A 22,705-nucleotide genomic window follows, 5' to 3' on the forward strand; every position below is an offset into this window, starting at 1 on the left:
AGCTTTTACTCTCGGCCAAATCTTGATATAGACCAGAGGCTGGGCTCGGCAGGCGTGCTTCCGAGATGGTGGCACGAAAATGGCGCTCAGCTTACGCTGGTAACACAACTGCTAAGCCCTACTAAGCAGCTGCGTAGGGAACTGCAGCTACGTCGGGAACGATGCGTTTCTCAGTGGAGGGCGCGCACCTAGAGCAGCGGTCATGGCGCCCAGCACAAAATCGACTGCATCAGCGCCTCGCCTTGGCACGATATCAAACATTGTACAAATAAAAGGCTAACGTTAAGCCACCCATCAGTGAGGGTCCAAAGACTGGGACGTGCCACATCGACATCTCATCATAGGAAAGTAGAACAACGAAGATGTCTGCCTCCTGCGACCACGATCTTTACACCACCCTCAAAGCAACGGCAACCTCCCCCATCCTCGCCTTCTCCTCCACCTCAGGTCCTACAGGCTCTCCTTTCGACCCATCCAATATCTACGCATACCGCACTCCAGATTGTATCATGCATTTCCACCCCGGATCTAGCATGGCACCACCTTTCAACGGCCCCATCACGCGTGTCCAACACGAGCCCGCGCTCCTCATGCTCGGTGCCGTGATGGAGAAGATGCATTGGGCCATCCATGAGGTGACGGTCGATACCGCAGCGAGGACTGTAGCGGCGAGGTTGACGGCGCATTATACGTTCAAGCCAGTGAAAGAGGACCTGAGGAGTGTGGAGTGGCCCATTGAGTACGTTTGGGTGGTGGAGTGTGATGAGAGTGGGGAGAAGATTGTGAGGATGGAGGAGTGTCTCGATGCGGAGAGGGCTGGGTTCATGTTGAAGCGGGCGGCGAAGTATGCAGAAGAGCACCCGTCGGCGTAGCTCGAGGGCTGATGACAAAGTTGACAACCGCTAAGCGCTTCGGCTTATTATTAAAGCAAAGGCCTTTGCTTGAACACGATGTCCGGTAGCTGAGTGGCGAGGTCGTGTCGATGCAGTCGAGCTTATAGCGCGTCGCCGTATAATTACTTCGTGACTATACGCCTCTTTGGCAGCTCTCTAGATGCGAAGTCGACACACACGCCGGCAACATACTTTGTCACCAGCCCTTGGCTCGCAACCTTGGAACGTATGCACTCTCCTTAGCGGTAGCGCCACGCAACTTTCGTGGCCGCAGAGTGACTTAGCAGGCCGGGTAAATGAATTGGGCGAAGTATGGTCAAAGGGCATTTCCAGACATATACCAGATCTCACGTTCCATTCTCTTCATCTTAATCCTCATCCCCTGCAGAGCTCATCTTGACTACATCACCAGCACTTTCGCTAGCAATATGCTTGGCCACGATGCATGGCGGCTTGTCGCCCTTCCCATTACAACACGTCCAAGTAAATCCCTCAGGAAACTCCTTGAAGCGCCAGTCCTGCGTCCAACCGGTATTCTCATTCGTTGACTCGCCATACGTCATATCGTTTCCATCGGCAAAGAAGTCCGAGTCGACTTCGACGGCCCCTGTTACTGTACCGTCAGCACTCCGTGTAACTCTCCATGGTGTCCTAACAATCCGCGCCAGGGTGGACCACACAAGAAGCTCTCGAGTTCTCCGTGATATCGTAGGCTTGCAAGCAGTTCTTGTACATCTCGTAGCGTAGCTCCGCGAATCCAGTCTTGGATCTCTTTGCCGACGCAGAGAATGTCTCCTTAGCCTTGCGTTTGGTCCCCGGCAGCAGCAAGCGTAGTGTCGCCTGCTTCTTACATTCTGCGGAAGCTGTGCACATTAATAGCAGGACGGAGCGTAAGATAACGTCTTGCGAGTGGTATAGGATTCTATCGAGGCCCGCAGATTGCTTCGTCGTCGTAGAGAGCAGTCATTATTGTTGATCAGGCATCTTGACATTCTCAGCTTCAGTTGGACCCAGTGTGGTCCTCTCGAGATCATAGAAATCTGCCCGAGTGCCGCGCCTGCTGCGAATGGCACCAGGCACAGTCGTCTAGTAGAAATGACCTTCCGACACAAGGAGAGTTGTGCGTCGTGCAACGCTTCCGCTTCGACGTTTACAGCAGTCGCTGCGCCGCGGTAGAATCTTCGTCGTTGCTAAAAGATACCTCTGCAGTTGTGCAAGCGGCTACCTCTTTCTCAGGAGCCCTTGGTATGTTACAGCGAGATTGGACGCCGTTCTCTCAACACTTCCATCAACGGAGCCGAGCGCCCGACTTTCAAGCATAACACCGTGTGCATTGCATGTTGACGGCGCTATGGCAGGTTCGGCGAGAGCCCTCGGTTCGCATAGGGACGAAGCGCGTTGACGATATGCACTTCTATCAACCAAGATCTGGTGATAAAGTATCGCGCTGCCGCTGTTCTTGTCGACTTCACTTCTAGAGGGCTGCTGAACGAACGAATACCTACATCGCTGCGCTGGACCCTCGAATGCATCAGTCGGACCTCGCTACTCAGCTACATGCCAGCGCGTTGAAGCAACGGCCTCCGCTTCGGTATAGGGTCGAAGCGCTCGGCGGCAATCAGCTTGTCACCAGCCTTCCAACACAATAAGCAAATCAGCCTTGTACATTCCCATGCTTCTCAAGCGTCATCTTCACAACAGTATCTAGATCCTCATTTTCCAGGCCAAGATCTCTCATCACGAAGTCTTTCTTCTCCTCCCAGTTGGCGTCAATTGCGCCCAGCAACCAGACAAGATTCTCCACAGCTTTCAAGTCGCCAGCATCAGCCTTCCGCTTCTCCTCCAGCTGGTATTCCTTCGCATCGCGTTTGACCACAGTCCATTGAGACTGCGTGGCGCGTTCGAGTGAGCTGACCATCTCATTCTGCGAGATGAGGAAACTCTGAATGTAAATCATTCGGTTCTTTGTGACCTCAGGACGCTGCAAGATACGCACAGTAGCTTTGCCAATCTGGGAGAGCGAGCTTGCCGACCACTTGGTCTCTCCATCGTCAAGGACCTCGACTCTGCGGTCCTGAAGCCACACGTGCAAGAACTCGAGGCTCCAGTCGAAGAAATGACCACAGACCAGGGACGTCCAGCTGAAGTTAGGATGCTTCTTGGCAAGCTCAATGAGATACTCCCTGAATGCCGACTTGTGTTTGTAGAGCGGTACTAGCTCTTGAGTTAATGGGCTGGACGAGTCCACTGATCCGAAGTCCGCTGGTATGAATCCTAGTCACCTCGTCAACAAGATATTCTTCGCAGATACAGAGACTTCACGCGAACGTACGCTTCACGCCAGCACGTACAGCCGCGTCTGCAATGCGCCTTTGCAGATCAGTCTGACTCCCCTTGACAGTGACTACCACCGCATCCTGCCCTTTGAGAGCATCCACCAGCTCATCAACCTCAAATGCATCACCCACGGTCACTTGCTTTGGGTACTTTGTGTTTGACTTGGAGGACTTTCTCTTTAGTACTGTGACGTCAAACTCGTTGGATGTAAGTGCCTCGTAGATCGATGGTCCCAGATTGCCATCGGCGCCTAGTAGTGCGACAGTGGTAATGCTCATTGTCAAGCCACCTCTTTCACTGTTCGTTATTGTGTCTCACAATCGCGCGAGGAGATCGTTATAGCATGCGATGGTCGACGTACAGTTGTGCTGTAAATAACGTTTCGAGTAGGTAGCCGAAAATGATGCCAAGCCTCTTCGGTGGCATCGGCTTTCGTCGCCGACAAGGCAGGTCATACCGACCAAGCCTGTGGACAGAGTTCATTGCCTCCGACCGCGTCGTCGTTTTCGCCACAAATGAAGCGATGCGTAGAGTGTGGCTATTTGCGCAAAGCGCCCGCGCATTGCTGTACCCCATCGACTTCCAAGTCATGGGCACAGGCTGGCCGTTGTAAAGGACTTAAGCGGCAACCATTTGCCCTCTGTCTTGCGAGTCCAGCGATATCAGAAATATCTCTTCGCTGAGAATGTTTGTGTCGTCCCAAATCTCGCCTTCCATGACGCCCAGCACAAATGCTTCTGTCCGAAGCTGGAACTCTCTGTTCAGTGGTCCGTTCCTGACAGTTGGTCGAAGCAATACTGGTACTGCACCGCCTTGAACAATTGCGATGCCATCGCCCCATGCAAGACCAGCGCGAGCGAGACCGAAGCGACCGTTCTCGGTGATGAAGAAGACACGGCCGCGGAGAAAGCTGACAGTGGCGGAGTGATCCATGCCGGGACTGCTGTCGGTGCGTTCACGACGAGCCTCTCCATCTGACTGCTGTAGATAGGTCAGGAGAGCGTCATACTTCGCTACTGCATCTTCGCAGTGCAGTGTCTCACCACGATCTTGATCTGCAGTGATAGTACGTGCAATAGCCACGTGTTGATCAGAGTAAATGTGCGGCCGACTGCGGTTAGCGTGCAGCAGCGACATGGAGGAAAAAGCCACTCTCGAAGCGTCTCAGCGAGATTCTGCTTCGAGAATCGCAGACCTACCGCGCCAGCAGCAAGCACTCGATCGAATACCTTTGCCACCAAGGGAAGCCGAAAGCCTGTGTCCGCATGTAAGGCGCTCTCGGCGATAGGCATGATCTCTTTGACCTCGCTGCCACCAGCTTGATAGCATTTGGAGTCCAACCAGAGCGGGCGCGCGTGCCATGGTACAGACCAGTCTGGACACCAAGAAGGCAACTCCAGGTGCTGATTACACAGACCAGCGCTGTAGATGAACCCCAATTGTCGTTTCGAGAGCGCGACCGCATCACAGTCAAACTCAGAGATAGCATAGGCAATGCGCTGCAGGTATTGTACCTGAAGATGATGTCTGTTAGCTTGTGTATCTCACTGAAAATGACAGATGCCGCGCTGTCAGTGAGTGAGTGCCTCTCAGGAGTCGTACAGTCGCCTCTGTATGTGACCCTACTTACAGCGAATTGTTGATACAATGTCTCGATGTCAACGGCATAGTCCGGCCTCGTGACCAGGCGGATGATGTGGTGAAAAGCGTACAATTTATCCCTGTGGTCTGTTGCATTGCAGTCCTTGGCCATCCTGAGAACATACGGTGCCATGGAGTCCTCGCTGGCGTAGTCCTTGGCCGCTTGCTTTGTACCTTGCTCGGTGACACTACGCAATTCCTCCATAAAGCCAACGTATTGTGCCGCACTTTTCGAGCCAAGCATATGGTTCACACCAAGAGACGAATGATGCATCGCATCAACGACGTAAATCAACTTCACAAAATCCTTCCATAGAGCGGTATTGGATCTGCAGGTAACCACGATGTCTCTAGCACATGCAATCTCCTGGATGACCCACAGTCTCTTGAACCATGGACGAAGCAGAAGTGCCTGAAAAGCGCGCCACGCTCTCTCTCCCCATTTGGGTACCTCTGCTGGTGTTTGGCTGTGATGTGTAAGAAGACTGGGGTTGTCGTAGAGACTGGGCCAGTAGCGTCTGATCTTCTTTGGCAAGTCCATGGCACTGGCGACACCATCATCTGCCTCTCCGAGCCAAACAATCACACCGCTTGCTGCACGGAATATGGCACCCATCTTACCGACCTGGTCATTGCGGTCTATGATATTCGTCTGGTCAACGCAAATCTGGTCCACCCAAAGGCTAACAGCAGTGCTCGGTGCACGCGCATTTCTGAGAGCGGCATGCAGGTTCGTTGTAATCCTGACTGGCTGCCCATCGACAGTGACTGTTTCCTCGGTCTTGCTTGTGTTCCAGCAGTAGCTGAGGGCAAGGAAACGAGCACTGTTGTCCTTCAGCGAGACCTCCTGGAGCCGACACTGTATGGTATCGTAATATTGGCCTGGGAGCACGTTTGCCACGCGATATGATCCGGACAGAATTTCTCCTGATGGCCGATAGTAGAAGTCGGATGTGGGAGAGAGTGCAGACCGTGAAGAGGACCTGGTGTTCTGGTTTGCGCGTCTTGTCGCCATGCGCGCGGAAGTTGATCAGGTACACGAGCACTGCATCGTGCCTGCTGCTGTTGCAGTTGCGGTTGCGGTTACATGGCTTACCTAGCACCTCAGCATCCTCTTGGCGCTTTTTGAGCAGGCGCAGCCGTCATTGTACCACCGATTGTACATGTAAGTGACTTCTCGAGCGATCTTGAGAGCAGAAGTGTTAATGTTCAACGATTCTTACGCGCCACGAGTGGCCGAAGACAACAATACGCAAAACATGCCCAAGACTCCTCGACAAAAGAGGTGGACGCTTGCACATCAGCAGATACTGTATTACTTGTTGATCACGACAGCAACGTCGCGAGGACAGACAACTTGAGGAGCATGGTCTCTGACAACAGCCATCCACTCCATCATGGCTGTGTCGTGAGACGTGCTGTTGCATACTCGTACACTCCCAATATTAACATTTGCGTGAGAGCAACAAGCAGGACTAAGTACGTCCCGATACCCTCTTCTTTCCTTCTCATCATCTTCTCGTTGTCTTCTTCGCCCAAGACCAACCCGAGAGATGAATGCCGACACACTTCGGTCGATGACCTCGCCAATGACTGACTTCCACAGAGAGGTCATCTGGGCGGCAGTCTTCCTTGGCATTGGCATACTCTGGACCACAACGGTACTCACCAGGAAAGCTCTGCCTTTCCCGATCGTCAACGAGATCAAGTCATGCTTGAACATCATCGAAGTGATCGGTGATGGCTGGCATGAGCTTGACGTCAAGAAAGATGTTCTGCAATGGGTTGCTCGATTATCCGCACGCATCTTCCTGCCAAGGAGCTTCAGCGAAAGCAAGGAGTGGTGTCGCATATCGATCGAGTTTACAACGAGTGCCTTCATCACAATGGCAATCGTTCGATTCTTGCCCCGATTCCTACGGTGGCCGGTGGAGAGATTGCTCCCACTTTGCCGCAAAGTCCGTGCCGACTATCGAGCTGCCGCGATGATGTTGACTCCAGTCCTTGAGGAGCGACAGAAGGAGATCGCGGCTGCGCGACGCGAAGGCAGGAAGCCCCAATTACCGGACGACTCCATCGAGTGGTTCCGAAACTCTGCGAATGGTCGCCAGTACAATGAAATCGATATTCAAATGGGTCTCGCAGTGGCTGCTGTGCACACGACGAGTGACCTACTTGTCCAAGCTCTCCTCAATCTGGCATCTCATGCCGAAATCTTGAAGCCACTGCGTGAGGAAGCAGTGTCCGTGTTGACGCAGCACGGCTGGCAGAAGACTGCTCTAACAGAGTTGCGACTACTGGATTCTTTTCTGAAGGAGACACAGCGTCTCAAGCCGATCAACATGGGTGAGCCTCCTCATCGAGCATGCCTTGCCTCACTATGCTAACGCCACTCACAGCAACAATGCATCGAATCGCAACTGCGGACGTCGAGCTCTCCAACAACGTCAAGATCGCCCGTGGCCAGGCAACAGCCATTTCTTCGCACGAAATGTGGTCCGAAAGCAACTACGAGAACGCAACACAGTTCGATGCCTTCCGGTACGTCAAACGTCGGCAGATCCCTGAATTGGAGCACAACAGCTATCTTGTTGCTACAAGTCCTGATCATCTCGGTTTTGCCCATGGCAAACATGCCTGTCCAGGGCGGTTCTTCGCGGCCAATGAAGTCAAGATTGCTATGGTGCACCTCTTTCTCAAATACGTCTTCAAGTTGGGAGACCCGAGCCATGCAGTATGGCGGGAGTTCGGAACAGCGATGATAGCTGATCCGAAGGCGAAGCTTTCGAAGATCGAGCTGGAAACACTAGCTGCCTAAATCTGCGTCCAGTGTTTGCACATCTCTCTACGACATTGCTTAGGCCAACGGTGCTCGGAGCGGTTTGTAGAGGCTCCAATGACTATCGCACTTCGAAGCACGGCGGCCATCTCTTTTTTAGGAGCCCTCATACGGTATGCCCCTACAGTTTGTCTTGGAGCGGGAAGACACTGTTACCAGGAGGTTGAGAAGCTGTGCTTTGGTCACAGAGCTAGATGTTTGATGTTCAAATGCCGTGGTTAATGTACGCCGCTATCAGCATAGACGGTCGTATCGAGCAGCGAGCATTGCCGCCTGCTCGGTCTGTCAATGATTCCGCGCCCATCATAATATAACGCACTTGGACCCGCCACCACCACCGCTGCCTCTGCGATCATCATCGCGCCTATGTCGCTTCCGCCGAGTCCTCTGATGCCTCTCCAGCTCTTCAGGTCGTGCTCGTGAGAGATCTTTCCTAATGATCTGCCTGCAGACATCGACAAAGACCTCGTTGATGTTCGTAGCTTTCCGTGCACTTGTCTCATAGTACGGTATGTTGCCCCAGCTCTGTGACAGTTGAAATGCCTTCGCTCTCGATACAGCTCGATCCTCCTCAAGATCGGACTTGTTCCCTACAAGGACCATTGGGAAATGGGGGTCGCCTTTCGTCCGCACAATTTGTTCTCGCAGTTCGACCAGTTCACGCAGAGAGGATGCTGAGGTGATGCTGAACACTAATAGAAACCCCTGGCCAAGGCGCATGTACATGTCCCTGGTTCATGATCAGTTGACTGTCTGGCCCACTGACAAACAGCATGCGTACCTCATTGCCGCTACTTCTTATTAGCAGGTGCGCTTCGAGGTCTCACGATTGCGTACTTACTGAATTGCTCAGTACCGGCAGTGTCCATTATCTCCAGAATTACTGATCTGCCCTGCGATCACGTTCAGCTCTTTGCAGGTCGATATGAGGCATTGAACGTCAAACATACGTCTACGTCTACATGTTTCCGGTACGAGTCTTCGATCGTGGGATCGTAGCGTTCTACGAACACTCCCTGGACGAATTGCACTATGGTAGTGAGCTTTCCGTCCGTGTGTTTGTCAGACTATGCCACGTACTTGTCAAGCAACTCTTGCCTACCCCGCCTGAGCCCAGCACGGCGATGTGGTATTCTCTCTGATACGCTGAACGCGACATGATGCATCTGGGTATACGAGCAGGCTCTTTCTACCTCCGAAGTAGCTCGGTGTGCCAATGGCACTTCTTCTCTTGCGACTTCGATCCGGGACTGTTCGTCTGCTGCCTGGGCACAGCTCAAGAGTCCAGAATCGGCAGACCACTACCAGGCTTGCGTGGGAGGGCCAGCTTTGGAAAAGTTGTCTCGGCCAAGAAGGAGTGTGTGGTACACAGATCCACCCGGCGCGTGGCACGACTGTCAATGCCACCACCAATGGTCGAGAGGTTGGGTAAGGCACCGCGGCAGCCGGGTACGCGCAGCGCGACAGGTCGCGAAGAGAGCAGCAGCAGTAGCAAGAAGACGCTCAGGTGTAAGTTATGATGAGAGGAGGAGAGTGTGGCGCTGACTACTGCCCGCCATGAGTGCAGTAGCTCTGGAGCCCATCACACTGCGTGCACAGCGATCTATGTGTATTAAGTTAGAGTGTTTTCACGCCGGCACAATGTGTGAACCGCACCATTCCCTGGCATTTCGATGGCGCCGTGGCCTCGCTAAGCAACACTAAACGCACAACGCATGCCCGATGCCTGTCAGCTGCTTGCGGAGTTGCTTGGAATCTGGGAACATCGAAGAGAAACGAGTCGTGCTTCGCCGGAAGTGCTCCTTGTCGTGCAGTGAATTACTTGTTGCCGCCTGCCTCGTCGTCATTCGTCGCACACGAGCCTATCAAGTGCTGCTCAGCATGGTCTCGACTGCGCAAGAAAGTGAGATGCAACGTGGTTGGGTGTGCCCCTCACAGTAGTTTTGCAGCGCAGTTGTTGAGATGAGAGCTACCAGCGTACCACCGGCCCCGGCCCCGGAAGATGGTTCCACGCGCTGCCGCCAATGCCAACGGGGGCACGAACCCAGTGATACGGGTCTGGGATGACCTTATCGACGACGATCAGCCGTGCGAAGCCACTGAAGTCACCGCGAACAACGTGGTGTAGACAGTTCCAAGGCTAGAGCGCAGCGCGACAGAGACGCCATTGAAACAACCACACCTGTGGGCACCTCGACACGCTTAGTCGAGCAAGTGTGCATCGGCTATGCAGGCAGGCATGTCCGCCGGTAGTAGCAACCACATATGTACAGCGATGCAAGGGTGTCATTGCCGCCCGACGAGGATGCATTGCATAATGCATTCGGTTGCATTGACCCGATTTTGGGTGTCGGCATCGGTATGCCACGGTATTATATGACGACAAAGACCACGACTCTGCTCGGGCATCGTACAGGCAGTGTAGTGGAATGGTCAACGACATGATCGAAGGCGTCGCTACGATGCTACCTAGGTACTTACAGGAGCCTCTTTGAAGGCGGCGCGCGCCCTGTTGCTTACCATTGCTCTCTTTAAAGCGTGTGCCGTAGCACATTCCAGACCATGTCTAGATAGAAGGAACACCTCGGAGAAAGTTTCCGCCGACCGGATAGTGCCGCGATGAGCCTGAATCGCAGAGCTAGTCCGAATCGAATCGCGTACTTCCTCACAACTCCTCCTCTCAGCGCTCCTCACACATGTTCAGCTACCGCCGAGGAATATGCATCTCTCGCTTCTCGGAGTGATAGCGTCCCTGCTGGGATCGTCGCTCGCAGTCTTCGCCGATGAAGCCTGGAATGTCGATTATCACTACGCCCTGGTCGGTCTGCCAAAAGAAGACACGACTCTGTTCCATCAGCCACATCCCAGCTCCAAAGCGTCTCTGATCTACACCCTTTCCGAGGAAGGCGTGATTGGTGCTGTCAACCCAAGGGACGGGGCACTGGTATGGCGACATGCACTGAGGGCCAATACGACGCAGACCGCGTCTAGCTTCCTGCGAGCTGGACAAGGGCAGGACGTGATTGTGTCCGGCTCCGATCATCACATTGCCGCCTGGAGCGCTGTCGACGGTAGACTGGCCTGGACTCAGCACATTGAGGGAGTTCTGGAAGACCTCGAGATTCTGGAGCTTCACGATGGCAGAGAGACGCCCGGCGCCAAGGACGCCATTGTTCTTGCGAGTGGTGTCCATCCCACACTTCAGCGACTGGACGGTGCGTCGGGCGCTGTCAAGTGGACGCACAAGCTTGATAGTGGGGATGTTCCATATCAAGTTTCTGCATCCTCGACGGAAGTCTTCGCCATCTTACTCCATAAGACGCTGTTGGGCAACATCAAAATCAAACTGCTAGCCCTAGACCCCGTCAGTGGGCATAAGAATGACGAGTATACCTTGAGTGCTGATAGCGAGATATCTTCAACAGACCTCATTGCGTCAGTTGGCGCCAACTCCGCGTCGCCCATCATTGCGTGGACCGACCCCGCGCATAGCGTGCTCAAAGTAAACATCATTGGCACCAAGGGAGTCACTACGTTCAACATCGACAAGCATGGCGATCAGGCTGTGACCAAGATCCGACTACACGCGCCATTCCACACAAACTCATTGGCGCACTTCCTAGTGCATTACGAGACAGCTACGTCACACTGGGCAGAAGTGTATCACATCGACCTCAAGAAGAGCAAAATCGAGAAGGCGTATGCACTGCCGAAGATTAGTGGAAAGGGAGCCTTCTCTACCAGTACTTCAGATGCAAATGTCTACTTTACGAGGATCACGCAGAACGAGATCATGACAGTATCCTCCGTGTCAAATGGTACCCTTGGAAGATGGCCGATAGTCGGTTCCAACTTTGGCGTGGTTGCGTCTCAAGGCGAACGCGTTGAGCCGGTTCACGCAGTGTCCGAAGTGTCTGTGAAGGGTGATTCGGTATCTGCATTGCGGTCTGCTGTCCTTTTGACAACTGGCGACTGGGTCCTTATCCGAGAGGGCACGCCTGTATGGCAGCGACCGGAGATATTGGCAACAACAATAGAAGCAGCATTTGCGGCTCCGGTGGAGGTGGAATCGTTCAAGCGCGATCTCGAGATTGAAGCGCACAGCAACCCACTCTCAGCCTATTTGCATCGCGTGAAGCGACACATCCAGGATTGGCAAAAGCTCCCAGAAGTGCTCTCGGACTTGCCGCAAAAGGTCAGAAGTGGACTTTTCGGCACCACCGCGGAGAGCGGGCTCACTGGCGATGTTTTTGGTTTCCATCAAGTGATTGCTTGCGCTACCACAACAGGACGAGTCGTGGCATTGGATGCCGCTAACCCAAACAGAATACTCTGGTCCAGGCAAGTACTGGACGTGGATGCAGGTCAAAAGTGGGCTCCCAAGTTTGCCTCAGCCTCAGACGGAATGCTGGTTCTCACGTCGGGAGATAAGGTTCATGAGTATCGACTCAATGCCACGAATGGAGACACGGTACCCCTCACCACGTCTGCAAGCTCAGGATCATCCACGGCTGGCAGCGTGCAATTCACCTTGCAAGATGGCCAGCTTGAAGCAATCAAGGCGGGCAGTGCTACTGCTGGGCCTCTGTGGCACTTCATTACATCTGATCATGAGCGCATACTGAGTCTCATTCCTCGGCCCGTCAACGATCCTGTTGCTTCTATTGGCAAAGTGCTGGGGGACCGGAGAGTGCTGTACAAGTATCTCAGTCCAAACTTGGCACTGCTGGCCACAGCCAATGATGCTGCCAAGTCCGTGTCTTTCTACGTGCTGGACACAGTTTCCGGCGCTACTTTGTACGCGGATACGCATCCTAGAATCGACCTCCTGGCACCCATACCTTCCGTTCTTTCCGAGAATTGGTTTGCCTATTCTTACACCACCGAGTCCTCAGATGGTACACCAAAGGGGCATCATTTTGTCGTGGGTGAGATGTTTGAGTCTCTTGTGCCCAATGACCGTGGACCACTGTCTGGCAGTACTAACTCTTCAAGCTTGCAAGAACCCGCGGAACCATTTGTCTTACTCAGATCTTACCAGATCCCCGAAAGCATCTCGAAGTTGGCGGTCACCCAGACCCGGCAAGGCATCACTTCTCGACAGATACTTGCCGTTCTAACAGACTCCACTTCTATTGTCGGCATTCCCTACGGCGTAGTAGACCCCCGTCGTCCGATCGGCAGGGATCCTACCAAAGACGAGCAAATGGAAGGCCTGTCAAGATATACGCCTACTATCGAGTTCGACCCGAAGTGGCTTTTGACACACAAGCGTGAAGTGATTGGAATCACGAACGTGATCACGAGTCCCGCTCTTATAGAAAGCACCAGCTTGGTATTTGGGTACGGCCTGGATATCTTCGGCACCAGGCTCAGCCCAAGTTTCAGCTTTGATATACTGGGCAAGGATTTCAACAAGTTCCAGATGCTGGCGACTGTAGCAGCTCTAGCTGTGGCTACGTTTGTGGTTGCGCCACTAGTAAGTGATATTCTTCATCATGAGGACCATTCAAGCTAACACGCTGCAGGTTGCACGGAAACAGGTCAATGCGAGGTGGCAGTTTGCCTGAACATACAAGCGTAAGGATCACCCATGATAAGCGATCCGGAGTGCTGGCTTGACACAAGGTCCCTGCTCGATCAGCGATCTTCACCACTCGAAGTTACCTTAGCTCGCATTGCCTCTCACGTTGTTCTGAAATGTGAGGTAGGCTTACGCCCTGGCCAGTCTATTCACCTGGTACCATTGGGACGTCAGCTCGCAACAACAGTCACATCCAGACGGCTGACGCATCGGTCGGTACCGTGGTCTCGCCAATTGTGTACAAATTTGTCGGCTGACAGCTACGGTGCTGCTCAGCTTGGCGTGCATCGACCCCAGCACCAACTACATACCTCGCTATCTAGACGCTATACGTAGCATATCTTCCTCGCAGAAGAGGCTTGTAATGTTATACGCTGACAACTCACTGGCACTGACAGCACAATGGTTGCAGAGAGTTCCATGTCACCAAATGTCGTCATCAGATTGCATCAATCTCCGTTCTAACTCCGTGAAAATGACAAGGTGCAGCTAACACACACCTTCAGCACATATTACGAGCGACTTGGCCTCGAGGTAAGACATTACCAAACAAACGCTATAAGCTCATCAATACCAACAGAATCCACCACAATGTCCGACCAAACAAAATACACACAGAAACTCAAAGGCTCCAAAGTCCTGATCATCGGCGGATCAGCAGGAATTGGATATGGCGTAGCAGAAGCCTCCCTAGAGAATGGCTGCACAGTCTTCATCAGCTCATCCAACCCTGATCGCGTGCAGACGGCGGTCGAAAAGCTGAAGAAATCCTACCCATCCGCTTCAGACAGAATCTCAGGCCACGCCTGCAATCTCGCCGACGAAGCGAACCTGGAGCAGAACATTGCCCAGCTCTTTGAGAAAGTCGGCACGGGTCTGGACCACGTGGTCCATACGGCTGGAGACTCGTTGGCCGTTACGCCGGTTGGGGAGATTAGTATGGAGAGTGTGAAGAAAGCTGGCATGGTGAGGTTTTTCGCTCCGTTGGTAAGTCACCCCATACAAAACCTCCCCACCACCCAGCACCACTCTTAACATTGTACCACCTCCAGTTCATCGGCAAGATCGCTCCAAAATACCTCAACCCGGGCCCCGCCTCGTCAATCATAATCACAACCGGCGCCGTCTCCGAGCGGCCCATCGACAACTGGACAGTCGTCAACAGCTACGCCACGGGACTGCAAGGCATGACCCGCGGCCTGGCGCTAGATCTCAAGCCCATCCGTGTGAACCTCGTCAGTCCGGGGGCAGTCAACACGGAGCTCTGGGGCCACATGACGGCAGAGCAGAAGGAAGGCATGTTCAAGGAACTGTCGAAGAAGATACCCGTCGGGAAGGTGGGGAGTGTGGAGGATGTGGCGGAGAGTTATTTGTATCTTATGAAGGATCGGAATGTTACTGGGGCGATGATTAGTACGAGTGGGGGGCATTTGTTGGTTGGGTAGGCTGTTGAAAGTGAAGGAGGTGGCAGGTTTGGGGCAGTGGTTCTATGCTACTTGGTAGGTGTTCAGCCTTCTCAGAATGATGAGCTACACGGAGACATGTATGACGCTCCACTATGCCAATTGCTCTTGATCTCATCTCCAAAGTAACGTAAAGCCGTGATTGACCTCAATTAGAGATCGGGCGAAGACGACCAGTTCTTGGTTCCAATGTTGAGGTTTCCAACGCGTCAGCGTGTTATGCCTACGACTATCCAACATGTTGTATCTGTACACATAGCCAGTAGCCTAGTCCTCTGTAGGATCTCCGTACTCCCACATGCCGCGGTTGCCTTTGAATGCCTCCTCCTGACGCTGCTTTAAGAACGCAATGACGTCTGGTGCGGCGCGCTCAAATGGGCGCAGCTTAGGTGACAGTCTCGCACAGCCCTCAGTGGCGAGATCGACGTTGATGCTGTTGAGAGGATTGCCAGACTTCGCGTCGAACAAAGTGATGTACATAAGGTTCTCTTTCGAATCGGTGTAGTCCACGTTAGCGACAAGCTCTCGTCCCTCGGTCATCTCGTAGAGTGCATTGATGGCGTCCTCGAGGTAGTCCTTTTGTGTTGGAAATTCGAGGAAGGAGAGTGCGGCGTCGACAGCCTGTGGCTTGACCTTCTGCAAGCCGAATTTGCCTTGGTCGAGCGGTCTCAGAGCGCTCCATGGCTGAGTCTCCGAGTTGCCGTAGTCGATGTAAACAATCTCGGAAGTCTTCTTCTCGCGATCGTTGCGCCTCACACGTGCACGGTACCACACGCCGTCTTGTGTAAACTTGGCCGAGACGACATCACCCGCCTTTGGTGGTTGCGGTAGTGCCTGTCCGTTACCTGGCGAGACGTGGAAAGATGCGAATTCCTTCATCAAAGAGTCCAGGTTCGCCTTGCCAGATCCGATGATTTGCAGCTTTAAGCGTGCAGTCTCCGGGTCGATGTAGGTCACTGCCACATCTTTGTAGTTCTTCTCGCGAGGAGGCAAAGCAGCATCGCCATTCGTGCCATTCGTGGCCGGCTCATCGTAGTCCTCACCATTCTCTGCTGCTTCTTGCGAAGGGTCCCAGTCATGCCACAGCCCACGTCTGGCTTCCTTGGCTTTCTGTTCGGCCTGGAAGAGCTCATTTGCGTTGCCTGACTTCTCCGCACTGTATGCGTGTACTGAGGCAAGACCCTCCTCGACGAGGATCTTTGCGAAGCTCTCCCTGTTGACGTATAGCTGTCCAATGAAGCCACCTTGCTTGTCGGTATCTTCCACGTCAATCTCGACGTCACGTTGCTGGCATCGCTTGACTGCGAAGTCATGTGCTTCTTGGCCGAATGGCTCGCCAGTGTCATTTGGGCCACGTGCACTCCGTGGTGCACGAATGCCGCCCAAAACGAAGGTGAGCTTGGCGTTCTCGCGCGGCACCAGCACAGTGAAGCGGCTACCTGACTTGACGAAGTCTACCACGGCAGGGACCTTTCGTGATTTCGACAGGAGCGTGAGCTGACGCTTCGCCTTCTCGAGAGATTCGCTGTAGTCGACGTATTGCTTTGCCGAAGGTGCCTTAGGTGACCACATGCCTTTCTGATCCTTCTGTGCAGCCTCCTCAGCAGCAAGTAGCTCATCATACAAGGGACTGCGGTCGGTGTCATCCATACGATGGCGGATCACAGATGCATAGCCGTTCTCCACGAGCAGTAGGGCAACGTTGCTGTTGTTCTGGGTGACGGTTGCCATCTCGCGCTCGTCGTATCCATCTGTTGCAGGACGCTTACCATCGATCTTGACCTTTACGTGCTTACCGATAAGACGCTTTCGTAGGAATTCCTTGGCTTCGGCGCTGAATGGAGATTGCTTCGGGTCAGTGGGCTTCGGCTGTCGGACACTGCTGAGGTTGATGCGCTTTTCTTGACCTGGGTGTGTATTAGCCTCTGCGCACTCGCTTCGAATGCCTGGCTTCTCGTGATCCAGCGTGAAAGCAGCATTGCACGACGCGGATCGGGCTTACCAGCTTTGTTGCGGATGTAAAGCGTATCCGCTGAGAAGACCCTGCTGACGATTGCCTCTTGCTCGTTGCCTCCTGTTCGCTGCGTGGATTGTCCCTTGAATAGACCCTTCTGCTGCTCTTTGGCTGTACGCTCTGCTTGGCGTAGCTTGCCCATCTCGGCTCCCAGCCATGTCGAATGATGGTCTACGCAGCGTGCAAGACCTTCCTTGAGAAGGAACTCGCCGATGTTGCCTACGGGGTGCTTGACTTCACCTACCAGAACGTTGCTTGGCGAGACACCTAGCAGCCTCACCTGTACGTTTCGCTGGAGTAGTCTGTCCTCTACAAACGCCTGGGCCTCGTTTCCGCAAGGCTCTGCGGCTTGCGTTGTGCCATCTGATGGGTTCGTTCTCGCTGTCGTCGGTGCTCGCAGGCCAGCAACAAGGACCGTTGTTTGCACATGCTTCGTCGGTGATAGCATGAGTCTGCAAATGAGGCGATCTCCACTGAGAACTCGCTCGACTATGGTATCAATCGGCTCGCCCTTGTGCTCTTCTGCGAACGCCTTCGCATCTGGCAGCTCGCGTATGCCTTGTACGACTGTAGGCTTTCCTGCCCATACACCCTTCGAGTCTGCTCTTGCGTGTGCTTCGAGGGCGGTAAGCTTTTCGAGTAGTTCGGCGGCAGCAGGCGATTCTGCTTTTCGATCGGCGTCGTCTCGCAGCTTGGACCAGCCTTCTTGTACAATACGCTCAGGTAGCTGGGTGCCGTCTTGCAGGAGAACAACAGCATATTCGCGTGATGCTCCGCCTGTCTTTTGGGGGATCGAGTAGAGGACGGAGAATCGTACTGGCTTGCCTACCACGAGCTTTCGAAGGAATTCGCGCGATTCGAAGCTGCTGGGCTATGGCTTGTTAGTGAAACGCTCTGTGCATTGGCTAATACAAGCAATATAGAGGAGTCTGTGGAGCTGCTTGGCATTGCCATGGGTAGACGTTGACCTACCTCGTCGGACTGCAGTCGGGGAGCATTGATGAAAGCCAAGCTCAGAGTTCGCTCTTGTCTGCGAGGTGAGAGTGTCAGAAGATGTGCAATGCTAGTCGGAGCCACTGGACTTCATTCGGCGTGGTCGAACGCATGGTACTATTGAGAGTGTGTGCCTCAAGGTCCCACTGTTGCTCCGTTCCTGGTCTCGCACGCACCTGTTCTTGTTCTGTAGGATCAGAGTGTCTCCAGAGAGAACGCTCTTGACCTTGCCTTCTTGGAGGGACGACATTGTGGGAATCGAGCAGGCGCTTTGGGGAGGTCGTGCTATAGTATCGAGAGTATTGGGGAGGTATGCAGGATCGGCTTTGGTGGTGTCACGTGTGCACTGCAATAATTCAACCGACCAGCTGTCACGGCAGTGCCCCACGTGGTTTGGCTTTGGCAGGCTCGGTGAAGCCCAGGGCATCGCCGCATCATGGGGAACTTGTGCACCTCTCTCCTCAATCAATACATCGCATGCAATAACAACTCACGCGATCACTTCGCTGGCACGAACGATAGCGGTCTGCTCGAGACACTCGACGCTCTAGTCTGCTGCTGCTGCAGCATGAGAGCAGCCACCTCGCTTGGAGATAGTCTACAGCAACAGCGCGCCTCACTTCACCCGCCATCTTCAGTTTCAAGACAGAACGCTGAGAACGCTGTACTCTCGAAACCGTACTTGGTACCTATGATGCCCTGCGAGGAACCAATGTCGCCATGGCGAGTTGGAAGAGCATCAAATGCGCCAGATTGCATCACGAATCAGCAAAATTGTGCACCGACATGCGTCCAGAAGCCATTGATACTCAATCAACCTGCGCGAGCCAACGACAATGAGACAGCATGTGACTCGAGTTGATGCAATGGCAAAGCGACATGATGTCCAGTCGGAGACCAAAAAGCCATCACGTCCAAGGTTCTTAAAGGCCTGTCGAGACTTCCAAATGATGCCTCTTGAGGACGCAGATATATCCAACTGGATGGTGGCGCCTTACTCTCTGCTGTGACCATGCGACCTCGTCCGCCTGTGGCCTACTGACAACAGATCTCCCCCAATGAGGCCACCTGACTAGGTCTCTATCTTTTGAACGATTTACCAAAGTCTGCCAAGTAGTCAGCAAGGCATCCACGCCCTCAGGCCCGATATCAGCCGCCGGCCTCTTCACATCAGGCACGCTGTACCACCAACACACCACAGCCAGGCACAGGGCTGAAGAACCACAAAGATAGCCCACCCTCCTCATCAGCCACACACCATCAGCACAGGCAAGCAAGGCCGGCAAGGCAAGGTAAGCTGCACCATTGACGCACAGCAACGAGGATCCTCACGTCAATGACACCTCATTACTTATCGGACATCGCAAGGATCCTCGCTGCGGGAACGAACGTTCGAACGTTGCATTGCAGTCCTGCAGAATGGATTGAACCTAAGGACTTGGCAGCTGGTTTTCGCTGACCGACAACGGGATTTCCATACATCACGATTACAGAATAATAAAGAGCCTAGACCACCACCACATCGCTCGATCTCTTTCTTCTCCATCACGATCTGGGCGAGCTGGGGTTGTCTCTCCCCGTTCGCCTCCGCTCCATGCTGCAACACCGATAGCCTCCGCCGAAAACGCCCCGAAAAAACTCACTCGCTCGCTCCGATGAGGCTGCGTGCTTCTCCGGGCTAACATGTGCTCATTCTGCTGGTACCTAGGCCGTGTATTGCTGCTTGTGTGGCTATACAATCGAACAAATTGTGTCTGCATGATCATCCATAGAACTGTTCGGGAAGTTGTGCCGGTCTGCCGTGGCTGCAACGGCTGCCGGGGACCGTTAATTTCCTCATCGAGGTTGGGGCTGGAGCGCGTGCTCCGGAGCTGGTGAGCCAGAGCTGGCTTGCGTCACACCTCCTTGCTTGCTGCCATTGTCGCCGCGCGGCCTGCTGGCGATAGTTGACAAGATCGACGTGAACCGTCCTTCCAAAATCCACTCGTACTTGGAGGAATGCGTTGGCCGTGGTATATGGTTGCCCACAGCACAGTGGAAGATCTGTCCATCGTTGATTCCAGTGGCCAGTCGCTTCAGAGTCGTGCGAAGCTGCGACTTCTGTGAGCCTCTTTCTTGTTTGTTGGGTCGATGCCTCTTTTGCATCTACTCAAGAGGCTCACCTGTAGTCCGATGGTGGTGTGTTAAGGTGCTTTTGCGCGTATGATAGAACGTCGTTCCGCAAATCCAGCGTCTTGAAAGCTGGCACCTTGATTCCCTCGATCTTTCCTTGGATAGCGGTTGATAGCATGAAGCTCTCTTCAAATGACTGAATCTTCATCCTCACATCGTTGACCTCCTGTCCATGCATGTGCACCTCAACATCGTCCACTTCCTCGCCCCACTGCCCATGGGTACTGCATCGCGCAACCTGTCCTGGCTTCGGACTCCGCACATTGAAGAACTCCAGCTGCTTCAACCAGGGTGCGAGCAGAGCTTCGCCGGCAAGCTTGATGTATGCCTCCTTGTAGCAGAAGAAGGTGTAGAATCGCCGTAGCTTCGCATCGACGAGTAGGTCAGAGTTGAATTGTACTTCCGTTCCAGTGGGCGTCTTGAGTGAAATCTGCTTGTTGCGTTCGATGCACCTGTCGTATCGTCCGATCTCTTCCCTGCCAAGTATTGCACCATCCAGCAGGGTAACGTAGTCGATGTCATATTTCATGCTCCATCGTTCCTCATCGCTGAAGACGAAGTCGTAGATATCTACCCAGCCGTCGAGGCCTTCCTCATCGATCGTCCGGTAGTCGTCGCGCTCATTGACGCACACAATGTCTACGCCGACCATGACATCGGGATCGAAGTTGGAGTTTGGGCTCCGGTGACGCTCTATACCACCGTCGGGAAGATACTTTTGCTGCTTCTTGCCATTCCAGCCGATCAACGCAACAAGGCCTGCTTGATGCGAGACGTTGAAGTCAATGCCCGCAATCGGACGACCAACAGCATCGACAGCGCAGGGTTTACCATGCTTCGGGTCTCCCTTCCTCGCAAAGGCAACATCTTTCCATGCTATGTCCAGCGTCTTGGAAACGAACAGGCGTTTGAGAAGAGCACTTCCGAGGCTCATCTTCGCATCTTGTATGAACATCTTTGTTGAGACGGTCTTCTGTTCCGCCATGGAGATCAGAGCCATCGCTTCTGCTGCTCCAGGCGCTGCCCAGATGTTCTGGCCCGGCCATAGACTTCTCGTGTCCAAGAGCCAGCATGAGATGTCGCCGCCGTGCGGTCCGGAGAGGGATAGCGTCGTCGACGGTATGCTGCTCGCAAGTCCGTTCATCAGAGTGGTGATGTCGCGGAAGTTGGGGAGGCTCAGTGGCAGCTTCTGGGACAGCGCCCGCTTCCTGGCGGAGACTACAAGTCCTGAACTCATGACTGATATGGCGCAGTCAGGCATGCCCTCGGCGGGGGACGACACATCAACGAGGGGTGCCGAAGCGGTGTCGAGGAGCGAGGAGCGGTGGGGGTGGTGGTCGATGGGTATATGGCCAGCTGTGTGGCGGGTCAAGGAGGCTGTCGTCGTAGGTCACGGGTGGGGTGGTGCGGTTGGTAGAGACGGTGAGAGACGTGGAAGGCTTGAAGTCTTGTTGGAGGAATGCCGGCGCGGAGAGCATGGCGAGGACGACGTTTCTAATCTAAGTGTCGAGCTAGTTCGGACTCACCACACAGCCGAAGGCCCAAAGCAGCTCTCCCTCATGCCCTGGTCCCCGCTTCGGTGTGGCTGAACACTGCTGAATGCCTCTCACGCCTCTGCCGTCATCACACAGCCGTCGTTCCTTCACCAACAATCCATGTACATGTATTCGGCAGTCCACCCAAATAGCAACGCTCGTGTGATGATGGATCGTATCGCGATGGCATAATTCGCATGCAACACAGTCGGCCATCATTCACACTCATCCAGCATCGCGGCCGTTGGTGCACATATCAAGCATCGCACGGCGCCACATCCACCCACGTGCGCTCGTGTGTACTCGTGGCTAATTGACTTCGGTACCCGGTCAATCTGCGAGATGACACATTCCCTGCCTACTGGCTGTCGGACTTCGTGAAGGTCCCACCATTGACCAACACGATGATACCACCATGAAACAACTCACCGTCGGCGTACTTGCCCTGCAAGGCGCCTTCATCGAGCACATCCAGCTCCTCCGGCAGGCGGCCGCGCGATGGCGCGATACCTCACAAAGCTCGATCGATCAAGACATTTCCTTCGCCTTCATCGAAGTCAGGACGGCTGAACAGCTGCAGCAGTGCAGCGCCTTGGTCTTACCAGGCGGCGAGAGCACATCAATCTCGCTTATCGCTGAGAGCACCGGATTGCTGGAGCCGCTACGGGACTTCGTAAAAGTGCACAGGAAGCCCGTCTGGGGAACATGCGCGGGCCTCATCCTGCTGGCAGAGAGCGCTAACAAGTCCAAAGCCACTGGACAGGAACTCATCGGCGGCTTGGACGTCCGCGTGCAGAGGAACTACTTTGGACGCCAGGTGGAGAGCTTCGAGGCGAACCTGGATCTGCCCTTTCTGGATTCGCCCTTCCATTCCGTCTTCATCAGGGCGCCGGTGGTGGAGAAAGTGCTGCCATCATCGAAGCCCGTGTCGGCGGAGAGCGCCCCGGAGGTTGTCCTCGCCCCTGCAAAGCAAGCGACAGACGCTCCCGTGGAGATTCTTGGCCGCTTACCTGGCAGAGCCCGTGCGATCCGTGACAAGACCACTACTGCAGAGGATCTTGGCGAGGATGGAGACATCATCGCTGTCAAGCAAGGCAATGTCTTCGCAACGGCTTTTCATCCCGAATTGACTGGAGATGATCGAATTCACGCTTGGTGGTTGGAGCAAGTCGTTTGCTCGCAAGGATGAGGACGACTGATGACGGACAACTTGCATGGCAATGTGAGACTGATG

The 22,705-nt window shown here is 54.0% G+C and overlaps 11 protein-coding genes across 11 annotated transcripts; 5 read left to right on the plus strand and 6 right to left on the minus strand.

Moving 5' to 3' along the window:
* Positions 1-362: 362 nt before the first annotated feature.
* CLAFUR5_05763 (uncharacterized protein) lies at positions 363-872 on the plus strand (the record flags this gene model as incomplete). The annotated part of the gene is made up of 1 exon (XM_047904911.1): positions 363-872. The coding sequence occupies one exon, from the start codon at positions 363-365 to the stop codon at positions 870-872; it is 510 nt and encodes a 169-aa protein (XP_047761573.1).
* A 389-nt stretch (positions 873-1,261) lies between these two features.
* Positions 1,262-1,766, minus strand: CLAFUR5_05764 (uncharacterized protein; the record flags this gene model as incomplete). The annotated part of the gene is made up of 2 exons (XM_047904912.1): positions 1,262-1,500; positions 1,550-1,766. 2 exons carry the CDS (start codon positions 1,764-1,766, stop codon positions 1,262-1,264), a joined length of 456 nt encoding a protein of 151 aa, XP_047761568.1.
* A 781-nt stretch (positions 1,767-2,547) lies between these two features.
* Positions 2,548-3,508, minus strand: CLAFUR5_05765 (uncharacterized protein; the record flags this gene model as incomplete). Its single annotated transcript, XM_047904913.1, has 2 exons — positions 2,548-3,167; positions 3,226-3,508. 2 exons carry the CDS (start codon positions 3,506-3,508, stop codon positions 2,548-2,550), a joined length of 903 nt encoding a protein of 300 aa, XP_047761569.1.
* Positions 3,509-3,848: 340 nt separating this feature from the next.
* CLAFUR5_05766 (uncharacterized protein) lies at positions 3,849-5,886 on the minus strand (the record flags this gene model as incomplete). The annotated part of the gene is made up of 3 exons (XM_047904914.1): positions 3,849-4,211; positions 4,274-4,744; positions 4,861-5,886. 3 exons carry the CDS (start codon positions 5,884-5,886, stop codon positions 3,849-3,851), a joined length of 1,860 nt encoding a protein of 619 aa, XP_047761570.1.
* Positions 5,887-6,424: 538 nt separating this feature from the next.
* Positions 6,425-7,689, plus strand: CLAFUR5_05767 (Cytochrome P450 monooxygenase ptmU; the record flags this gene model as incomplete). The annotated part of the gene is made up of 2 exons (XM_047904915.1): positions 6,425-7,217; positions 7,271-7,689. 2 exons carry the CDS (start codon positions 6,425-6,427, stop codon positions 7,687-7,689), a joined length of 1,212 nt encoding a protein of 403 aa, XP_047761571.1.
* A 324-nt stretch (positions 7,690-8,013) lies between these two features.
* On the minus strand, positions 8,014-8,869 carry CLAFUR5_05768 (Ras-related protein Rap-1b; the record flags this gene model as incomplete). Its single annotated transcript, XM_047904916.1, has 5 exons — positions 8,014-8,440; positions 8,492-8,501; positions 8,552-8,603; positions 8,661-8,740; positions 8,791-8,869. 5 exons carry the CDS (start codon positions 8,867-8,869, stop codon positions 8,014-8,016), a joined length of 648 nt encoding a protein of 215 aa, XP_047761734.1.
* Positions 8,870-10,429: 1,560 nt separating this feature from the next.
* CLAFUR5_05769 (ER membrane protein complex subunit 1) lies at positions 10,430-13,280 on the plus strand (the record flags this gene model as incomplete). Its single annotated transcript, XM_047904917.1, has 2 exons — positions 10,430-13,189; positions 13,239-13,280. The coding sequence occupies 2 exons, from the start codon at positions 10,430-10,432 to the stop codon at positions 13,278-13,280; spliced, it is 2,802 nt and encodes a 933-aa protein (XP_047761735.1).
* A 605-nt stretch (positions 13,281-13,885) lies between these two features.
* On the plus strand, positions 13,886-14,739 carry CLAFUR5_05770 (Short-chain dehydrogenase/reductase phqE; the record flags this gene model as incomplete). Its single annotated transcript, XM_047904918.1, has 2 exons — positions 13,886-14,281; positions 14,347-14,739. The coding sequence occupies 2 exons, from the start codon at positions 13,886-13,888 to the stop codon at positions 14,737-14,739; spliced, it is 789 nt and encodes a 262-aa protein (XP_047762201.1).
* Positions 14,740-15,024: 285 nt separating this feature from the next.
* On the minus strand, positions 15,025-18,014 carry CLAFUR5_05771 (Nuclease domain-containing protein 1; the record flags this gene model as incomplete). The annotated part of the gene is made up of 4 exons (XM_047904919.1): positions 15,025-16,664; positions 16,760-17,642; positions 17,744-17,801; positions 17,941-18,014. The coding sequence occupies 4 exons, from the start codon at positions 18,012-18,014 to the stop codon at positions 15,025-15,027; spliced, it is 2,655 nt and encodes an 884-aa protein (XP_047762200.1).
* A 1,908-nt stretch (positions 18,015-19,922) lies between these two features.
* Positions 19,923-21,197, minus strand: CLAFUR5_05772 (4'-phosphopantetheinyl transferase A; the record flags this gene model as incomplete). The annotated part of the gene is made up of 1 exon (XM_047904920.1): positions 19,923-21,197. One exon carries the CDS (start codon positions 21,195-21,197, stop codon positions 19,923-19,925), a length of 1,275 nt encoding a protein of 424 aa, XP_047762199.1.
* Positions 21,198-21,886: 689 nt separating this feature from the next.
* On the plus strand, positions 21,887-22,660 carry CLAFUR5_05773 (putative pyridoxal 5'-phosphate synthase subunit PDX2; the record flags this gene model as incomplete). The annotated part of the gene is made up of 1 exon (XM_047904921.1): positions 21,887-22,660. One exon carries the CDS (start codon positions 21,887-21,889, stop codon positions 22,658-22,660), a length of 774 nt encoding a protein of 257 aa, XP_047762198.1.
* Between the last annotated feature and the right edge of the window lie 45 nt (positions 22,661-22,705).

The sequence above is a fragment of the Fulvia fulva genome, chromosome 5 (assembly GCF_020509005.1).
Source record: "Fulvia fulva chromosome 5, complete sequence".
Taxonomy (NCBI): Eukaryota; Fungi; Ascomycota; class Dothideomycetes; order Mycosphaerellales; family Mycosphaerellaceae; genus Fulvia; species Fulvia fulva.